At 39.2% G+C, this 10,031-nt stretch overlaps 1 protein-coding gene across 1 annotated transcript in view; it reads left to right on the top strand.

Moving 5' to 3' along the window:
- LOC110021713 (cellulose synthase-like protein D4) overlaps positions 1 to 10,031 on the top strand; it is an 11,674-nt gene that overhangs the window by 430 nt on the left and 1,213 nt on the right. Inside the window, 5 exon segments of the mRNA XM_020720312.1 lie at positions 6,456 to 6,857; positions 6,994 to 7,795; positions 7,864 to 8,271; positions 9,607 to 9,655; positions 9,658 to 10,029. Of these exon segments, the coding sequence (XP_020575971.1) occupies positions 6,456 to 6,857; positions 6,994 to 7,795; positions 7,864 to 8,271; positions 9,607 to 9,655; positions 9,658 to 10,029 (2,033 nt within the window).

The raw sequence follows: 10,031 nt of genomic DNA, 5'->3' as shown, positions 1-10,031 counted from the left end.
AGGGAAAGAACTATATAGGAAGGACTTGATATTGATATTTTTTGGGGATAATTACATGGAGAACATAATAAATATTGTTATTTACAAATCACATATTTAGGTGATTTTTTTTTAAATATTAAATCGATGAATTTATGGGTATCATGATCAAAATATTTGTATTTAATAAAAATAACAAATATGGATTTGAGTTTTATCATGACCTTTAATAGTTGAGTGAGAAATAGAAAAAGGATGAAAGAGGGGGTTTGATTTGTAAATAGCATTATTTTGGGTGGTCTGTATGTAAATGCTCCTTTTTATTATTTGTATATCTATAATATAAAAAATTCTTTTAATCACTAGTTCTATAGTTATATTGGTGCTTTGTTATTCGGGCTGTTACGGTTCCGATTTCAAGCCGATCAGCTTCGCACGAAAGAAATTGGCTTGTTTGCTGCTATATTCAATTTTGAGTGAATCAAGCTCGATCCGATTTGAAATCAAAATGAGCTTGCTTAAATTGAGTTGTTTGGATCAGTTTCAACTCAGAATCTGTTCGTTTCAGCTCAAATTAAGTTATTTGGATCCAATGCAGCGCACAATCGGCTCGAAATTAGCTTGTGACTCATTTTATTCAATTTTACTTAGTATTATTTATATAATTTTTATAAATAAAAAAATAATGCAAGCCAATCTTGACTAAGTTCATGCCGATCTATGCATAGCTCGAAATCGGTTTGATAAAAATTCGATCCAAAGTTTCGGCTCTGAGCTTGGCTCTTTTATTCGATCCGATCTCGATCAAAGCCAAAAATCGAATCGAGTTTCGATCGATTGATGATCTCCGAGCTAAATTCTCAGGCCTACTTCTTACGAGGGAATCTGATTTTTAGGTGAATTTTGTTAGCAGTTACGTTTATCTGATTACTCAAATTTTGATTATAACTGTCGTTTAAGTTGATCTGTTTGTTTTAGATAAATGCGTCTAAAGCGGATTATTCTTAAATTGAATGTCATAGCAAGCAGTTGTTTTTATTTGCCTTAGATGGGTGCAATATTAATTATAATTGCAATTAAAAAAATAAATTAAATAATGATTCATCCTAACAAAAATTTTGCTTGCGATATCTTAGCATTTTTTATTTATTTATTATAAGTAATCTTAAAAAAAAAAATCAATGTCTTGCATCTTCACCTAAACTAAATTAAAGATATTCTTGTTACATAATATTGGATTGATTGGTAATAAATCGACACATTTAGTCGCCGGTCAGAATACTTAAGGGAAAAAGTGATATGATCGACCAATTAACTTCTTTTGAGTTAACGGGTGTCACCTTTTCCTGATGACACTTAAGAAATCAGTCTACTACTGGTTTTTGCTCTACCGATCAGAATTATCCCAACCTTCACTGTGTTAAGGAAACTTTTCTTGGCACACTTCGCCAACTTGCAGAAGTTGAAGAAAAAGACGCAGGCCCTGCTGTAGATCAAGCAGAGGAAGAAGGAAAGCTTGCAATCAGACATCACCCTTTTTCAGAAGAAGATGTTAGAAGTACAAACTTTCAACTATTAATAGCCCAGTCTGCTCTGGCACAAGGGGTTAGAGACGAACGTTTCAAGTATGATTTGAATATGCTTGCACCAAAGTCTCTTTTTGGGATGTTGAAGATGGCCAACAACCACATCGCTAGCAAAGAATCCTTCAGGGACTCCACCCTAGACAAATTAGCATCGATTGACCCACGATCGAAGAAGAGGAAGGCGAGGGACGAAGGACAGAGGTCGAAAGATAATCAAAATCCCTACGGCTATCAACACCATAGCAACATCCAGAGATTGCGGGAGAGTCGAGGACATTTGGGTCAAAGCCGAAGTTATGACCAACGACTGACTTGGCATTATGAGCGCCCACATATACATTGGTAAATGCAAGGCTTGCCCTCACTAAATGTCTTGATGGCTGAACTAGTAGTAACAATACAAAATAAGGAATATTTCCTGAAAGCCCCACCAATGAAGGCCAGACTTGCGTTACAAAATCCAAACAAGTATTGCGACTACCACCAAGATCACGAGCATGACACAAGAGGAGTGTCTCTATCTCTCAAACTTGGTGGAGGAACTCATTAAGACAAGAAAGGGTAATAAGTTCATCGCCATCAAAGGATAGATGCGGTGACAAGGAAAGGTGTCCGGTGAAGAGCCAATCGATGGGCCAACTTGGGCGAACGAAGTCCACATTTATCGGAATCAACCCGACTATCTTTGGGAGATGAGGAGAATCTTCCCGTCAATCCAGCCAAAATAGGCTTCAATCGGGAGATATATGTTTTATTGTCACTTATAAGCGTAGCCATCCTCCGATTATTTTTATAGATGTTGACCTTCCATCTAGAGGAACCTCTTATGACGACGTGATTTTCGTTACGGCGCTGATAAAAAACTACCATATGTGTAGTATTTTGGTGGATACCAGAATTCAATGAACATCATCCTCAAGACAGGGTCTGATAAGTTCAGGCTAAAAACCGATCGGTTGACAGTTCTAGCAAGCTCACTATTTAACTTATCTGGTGAAAGAAAAGAAGCTTTAGGTGTTATTGCTTTCTGCTTCTCAAGGAGCGAACGAGAGAAACATTATACCAACTCGAGGGACTTTCTGGTGGTCGTGTTACCTCGCACTTACAACACCGTTTTTGGCCAACCATTACTGAACAACTACTGAGTGGTGGCGTTGACTTACCACCTAGCCGTGAAATTCTCGGGCAATGGGGAGATCATTAAGGTCCGAGGAAACTTCTAACAGTCTAGGAGTGCCGCCTTCGAGCGGTCACCAGGGTTGATCATGAGCCCGTTGTTATTCATATCCAAATGGAAGGAGGTCCGAGACCAGTGTGATCATCCTCAAAGTATTTGCGGCTGACAGTAAAGAGTCTGGTAAAGTTTTTTTAATAAGTGAAGGTTTTGATGCAAGACATAAAAATTTTATGATCTAAACTCTTTGTGAGAATCTAGGCATATTCGCTTGGACAATGGTAAAAATGTCAGGAATTTTGATCGACGTTACTTATCATTGATTGAGTATCAACTCAACTGCTTGACCAATGTAGTAGATGATCGGGTAAAAAAAAAGAACCTTAGCTGAGCCAATAGCTGCGGAAGTGCAAAAGTTGAAAGAAATGGGCTACATGCAGGAGGTTCAAGACCTGACATGAATTTTGAACTGTCGTGATGGTTCGAAAGCCCAATGGCAGGTGGAGGATGTGTGTTGACTTCATCAACCTCAAGTATTCGTTGCCAAATATTGATACACTCGTGGATCCTACGACGATCGGATACTCCGTGCTGAGTTTCCTCGACGCTTTTTCTTAGCTACCACTAGATCAAGATACATCTGATCGATGCGAATAAGACTGCTTTTATTACCACACATGACTTTTTTTATGTAAAATTTTTTGGGCTAAAAAATACTGGGTTGACCTATCAGCGCCTCATGAATGTAATTTTTTGCCTAACATAAAAAAATATTTAAATGTATGTGGATGATGTTTTAGTTAAAAGTATATCGACTAAACAATAAATAAAAGATTTGAAAGAAACTTTTGAAACACTCAAAAATTTAATATGAGGTTAAATCCATCAAAATGTACATTTGGAGCGTCGACTGTCAAATTCATATGTTTTTTATTGACTTCCGAAAGAATAAAATCCAACCCACAAAAAATACAAGCGATCTTAGATGTGTCTTTTCCCCGAAACACCAAAGAAATCCATAAGTTAACTGGTCAAATCGTTTGCTGCTTAGTAATTTTTCTTTCCTTATTGTAGTTGTAGCCATCAAGGAGCCAAAAAAAAAATGGATAACTAATATGTATACTATGAAAGTGATAGCACGAATGTCGAGGAGTTCAAACAACCAAAAACACATTACAAATAAAGTTTCAAATGAAAGGACAAAAGATCTTCTAGCAAGTAGTTGGTCAACTTTGTCGCTTAATCAACCAAAACATTATTCCGACCAGCGGAGTCTCCTGTCGACGGAACCCTCTGAGCGACATAACTAACAACCAAAAGGCCTCAATCGAATGACCAAATCCTACGTCCAACAAACCTGATACCTATAGGAGAACATGCTCATTCGTCACAGCTGACCGACATACACATCTAATGGTTGAACAATATAGCAGATCAAACCCAAGTCTTTGAGCTATTGACCAGACGCCACCGTTCATTATTCATTACCTTTTAATTTGAATTAAAAAAGGACATTTCTTTTGGGTTTATTCATTTTTATATCCTCACGCTTGTGGGTTCTGACACTTACAAGATTCTCTTTCATTCTCTAGCTCTCCATCTCTTTCTCTTTTTCATCTCACTCTTTTTAGCTCCAACTCTCGGGATATGTTTCACAAAGAAGACAATTCACAATTCAACACCAAGAGAAAAAAAAAAATCAAAAGAATTTAAACAGTAAAAAGAGAGCTAATTGTTGTTTCCAATAGGCAGAGTTGACGAGTTTATTGTAAAAAATAATAATAATAATAATAATAATAATAATTGAGTTTCACCGCTTCAATGCATGAATAATAACAGCAGTAATTGAGTTACCCACTCAACCATCTTGTATAAGAGTAAGAAATGGAGTTCTTGGCCCTGCTCAACCAGCACTTAGAAAAGAAGTTGGTTTGTGAGCAGTTAATGGTGGGCATTTTGAGCACGTTGCCACCATCTTCTCCACATTCTCAGCAAATTCATTTTCTTGCAACTACTTAAAATGAATTTATAAAAAAATAATACTTATTTGTCAATATATAATGCTTATGTAAAGGAGAAAAAAATATTGTATTAGAGCTTCATTTTTTAATTTTGTAAAATTTACGTTCATGCCACTCAATTCAGATGCCTTTACATATTGAGCACCTAAAATTTAATTTTTATATATATATATATATATATCATCTTATTTATGCATGAAAAAATATGCATTTCACTTTTAAAAAGAAAAAAAAAATCAGTGATATTTATTTGTCATATAAAAGATTTGAGTGTTATGAATATAAGAAAAAATATATAATATTTTATTTATTTATTCAATTCAATAATTCCACAACAGTGGATTTATAAATTCAAAATAATCCCCAGATTATTTACATAATTTAGTCTTGGAGTTTACAAAAGTATTAAAATAGTTCTCAGACTTTTTAAATTGAAATTTAAATAGTCCCCAAGAATGACTATTAAAGCTCAATTTTAAAATAGTTGAGGACTATTTTGACATTTCTATAAATTTTGAGATTAAAATAACATATAAATTGTTGAATCCTCATTTGTCATTTGTGAATCACACTCCTAGAGTTAAAGCCAAGTGAATGAGAGAAGAAAAAAAGTAGAATAAGTTTGGGATCTTTGTAGAGATAATCGAGAGAAAATACTACTTTAATTGTATTTTTGCCACATACTTCTATATGCGTGTTCTGTATAATTATGGAAAGGAGAGAACGGTTATGGAAACCGTTCTTAATATCGTTAAGACTCTAATTGATTGTGTAAATTTTATGTCAAATTTGTATTACAATTTGAATTACAACATTAGTGGTAATTGGCGGTTCGATTAGCTTAGTCAACCGGCTGAGGCGACCGACCGAGTGACATATGTGCCCTATAGAGTATGTGTTGGACGTTTGAGGTATTCGGTCGTATGACGATCTTGCTCGATGTCGTTTAGCATAGTAGATTTGAACAGTCGATTTTGAGTGGTCATTTGGTCCAGACGTGGGGTTGGTCGGTCGAGTGTGATCGACCAACTCTTTTCATAGTGAGTCATGGCTCATTTTCCGTTCAAGTCGAGTTTTACAGGGCTCGTGTCTCATCTGTCTGGTCGCCTCAACTAGATCTCCCAATCTTGCAAATTCTTAAGCGGATCTTGTCACAGCCCACGTGGGGTATTCGATGAGTTTCGCTGTCGGGATGATTCATACCTCGCTTTCGATCGATATTGCCGCTACCGAGCAAGGGACCATTTCTGAAGCTTGAACATATCCCGGGTTTGGAGACACGGCTCCGTGCTCGGCATTGAATTGTCGGTTGATTGCTTATCTTAAAAGGAGAGCCTTCATCTAAGTCGTTCATTCTCTTCAAGATTCGTGTTAGTAATTTTGACATAAATAATCGGGGACTATTCTAACACTTTACTCAAAACTCATCTATATATGATAATTCTTTTTTATCAGGCAACACCAAAATCTAACGAAGTTCATCATTTTTTTTTTCAAAAATATAATTTACAATAAATAAGATATTATTCAGATAACTGATAGAGATAAAATAATTGGCTTAATCCACGATTATGTTGTGCTTAAAATAAACCATATCAAGAATTCAATTTGCTACTTCACATTTTATTTCCTTTATTCGATCAACATCGTATTAATAATAAAAAAAATTCAAAAATACCATCCAAATATTTGCAGCTTTAAGATATGCAATGACTGCTTCTCGGACGCTCAAAGGAACGGAGAAATCAACTGCCCCGGCTGCAAAGAAGCTTACAAAGTGCCCGAGTTTGATGACAACGAATCCAGCTTCTCCTCCGTGCCGCCGGCGCCGCTACACTGGACGGCTAACCGCTCCATGTCGGCTTCGCAGAGCAGCCAGCCGGCCAACTTCGATCACAGCCAATGGCTCTATGAAACCCAAGCAACATATGGCTACCGCAACGCCTTCTGGTCAAAAGACGAAGCTTATGTTGAGGGCGGCAGCGCCGGCGCCGGCGGAGAAGACGGCATTGGCATCCCCGATGGCGCCTCGGATAATGAGTGGAGGCCGCTAGCTCGCCGGATTCCGATCTCAGCGGCAATCATTAGCCCTTACAGGTCTGTGAATAATGTGTTTTACTAGTTTATAACAATCATGTGCGAAATGCAGCGCTTATTGATAATTGCAATGTAATTCTGAAAGTAAGGAAAAATTTAACTGAAATATCAAATTTCCTTGGCTATATCTACACAGGCTCCTGATTCTGATACGCCTAATAACCCTAGGGTTCTTCCTCACCTGGCGTATCAAACACAAAAACCAAGACGCCATATGGCTTTGGGGCATGTCCGTCGTCTGCGAGATCTGGTTCGCATTCTCATGGATCCTCGACCAACTCCCCAAACTCCATCCCATCAACCGCTCCACTGACCTCATCGCGCTCCAGAACCAATTCGATCCCTTCCCCTCCACCCCCTCCGATCTACCCTCCGTCGACGTGTTCGTCTCCACCGCCGATCCCGATAAGGAACCCCCTCTCGTCACCTCCAACACCATACTCTCCATCCTCGCCGCCGATTACCCTGTCGATAAGATCTCCTGCTATCTCTCCGACGATGGAGGCTCCCTCCTCACCTTCGAGGCCATGGCTGAAGCCGCCGCCTTCGCGGCTTTATGGGTCCCCTTCTGCCGCAAGCACGACATTGAGCCGCGGAATCCGGAGAGCTACTTTAGCCTCCGGAGGGATCCGACGAAGAATAAGCGGAGGCAGGATTTTGTGAGGGATCGGAGGAGGGTGAAAAGGGAGTATGATGAGTTTAAGGTCAGGATTAATGGGTTGCCGGAAGTGATAAGGAGGCGGTCGGATGCGTTTAATGCGAGGGAGGAGATGAAGATGATGAGGAGGATGAAAGAGGCGGCTGGGGATAATGATGGGGTAATGGAGGTGGTGAGGGCTAAGAAGGCGACCTGGATGGCTGAGGGGACGCATTGGCCGGGAACTTGGGCGGTGGCGGCGCCGGAGCATGGGAAAGGGGATCATGCCGCCATTCTTCAGGTACCTGCCCCTGTTTTTCTTCTATTATTACTATTATTATTATTATTGTTATTGTTATTATGATTCAGGTAATGCTAAAGCCAGCAACCCTAGAGCCGACATACGGGAGGTCGGAGGATGAAGTCGGGATGGATTTCACGGAGGTGGACGTGCGGCTGCCGATGTTAGTCTATGTGTCGAGGGAGAAACGGACGGGCTACGATCACAACAAGAAAGCCGGCGCCATGAATGCGCTCGTGCGCGCATCCGCAGTCATGTCGAACGGGCCCTTCATCCTTAACCTTGATTGCGACCATTATATCTACAACCCAATGGCTATCCGTGAGGGAATGTGCTTCCTCCTCGATCATGGCGGTGAGGATATTTGCTTCATTCAATTCCCGCAGCGATTCGAAGGAATTGACCCGAACGATCGATATGCGAATAACAATACTGTGTTTTTTGACGGCAACATGCGAGCGCTCGATGGTCTGCAGGTGAGTCGGCGCGACATTTTTCCTAAGTTTTTGAATTGATCGTTGAAATTCTTCCTAAGTTTTTGAATTGATCGTTGAAATTCTTTTGAAGAATTAGTGTACAAAAATATGGCTGTAGCTTGTGGTCAATGTAGAGATGCATAATTATATGGCTTAGGCTTTGTTTGAAATAGCAAGTGGATCCCATCGTAGTAAAGGTAGGTTTCTTAAAAAGATGGGGCTCACTTATCACGCGGCACTCTAGACACAAATCGGACATGATCTCTCAAAGTTCTTTCGTAAGGACTGCAATTATTCGTAGATTGCAACTAATCCGATGATAAACATAATTTAAAAAAAAATTAGTTAGACATTATCGTTAGTTCAAACGAAGCCTCAATATGATTTAGGGCTTTACATAATCGTAGATTTTACGAGTTTTTGTATGAAATACATTCCACTCAATTACCATGTGTTTACATATCTAACACCTAAACTTTAATTTTTACGTGCAGACCACCTCACGTATGCATAAAAGAGTGCATTACACTTTAGAAGTCAAAATGGCTGCATTTTTTACGTGATATGAAAAGTTTGGTGGTATAATCGTAAAATAAAAACAATAAGGTTCTGGCATGTAAATACATAAGAATGCCCCTTTGATAAAGGAGAAATATTTGCGTACGTAAGACGTATGCAGAGTTACGTACATATTAGATTATTCAGATGGGACAAGTATGTTACACTTAGGTTATATCCTTGTAATTCTTTCTATAACATAATTGTAATCTACATGTACCCTCCAAATAACCTACCTAATATGTATGCAACTCTTCGTACGTCTTTCGTACGCAAATATTTCTCTTGATAAAAAGGAGAATGAGTTTTAGTTTCCCCAATGAGCTAAACTAACAATTTTAATGGTTTAAATCAACTCCCCCCATCCTTGCATGAAAATTATAGATGTTACTAATATGTTGCTATAGATCCTTATTAAATTTTGGAAAATTACATACTTATCATGCAATTCTTATGTATTTACATATCTAACACCTAAACTTTTATATATATATTTATAATATCTTCTTAAAAAACTGTGAATAAAAAATTGTATTCAACTTATAAAAAAATAAGTAAAAATGATTTTTTTAATATAATGTTAAAGATCTGAGTGTTATATATGTAAATAAAAAAGTTTTGTTAGATATGTAGGAATTGTGTAGTGTGTGTATAAATAGACTAAACATTCGGTGATATGTTGGTAGGAATAAGTACGAATTTACAACAATGCCATCAATTCAGAAACCGTTGGTGCGTTGCTAAGGTGCTATTTCCCATTTTTATTTTCACTTTCAGGGTCCAATGTACGTCGGGACCGGATGCATCTTCCGCCGCTTCGCCCTTTACGGGACCCGCCGCCACCCTCCCACCACAATTCAATTCCTTCCGACCACCCTCACTTCGTGGCCGCCGAAACCGACTCCCTCCTCCCCCAATCACTCCTCCCCAAACGCTTCGGAAACTCCTCTTCACTAATCGAATCCATCCCCACCGCCGAGTTCCAAAGCCGCCCCATCGCCAACCACTTATCCTCACAGTATCGCCGCCCCCCCGGTGCCCTCCGCATCCCCCGCCCTCCGCTCTCCACCTCCTCCATCTCCGAAGCCGTCACAGTTATCTCCTGCTGGTTCGAAGACAAAACAGAGTGGGGTGGTCGAGTTGGCTGGATCTATGGCTCCGTCACCGAAGACGTCGTCACCGGCTAACGCAAACACAACCGC

This window comes from Phalaenopsis equestris, unplaced genomic scaffold (genome assembly GCF_001263595.1).
Source record: "Phalaenopsis equestris unplaced genomic scaffold, ASM126359v1 Scaffold000140, whole genome shotgun sequence".
Lineage (NCBI taxonomy): Eukaryota > Viridiplantae > Streptophyta > Magnoliopsida > Asparagales > Orchidaceae > Phalaenopsis > Phalaenopsis equestris.
The sequence above is the reverse complement of the archived record's forward strand: the minus strand, read 5'-3'. Positions and strand labels throughout refer to the sequence as shown.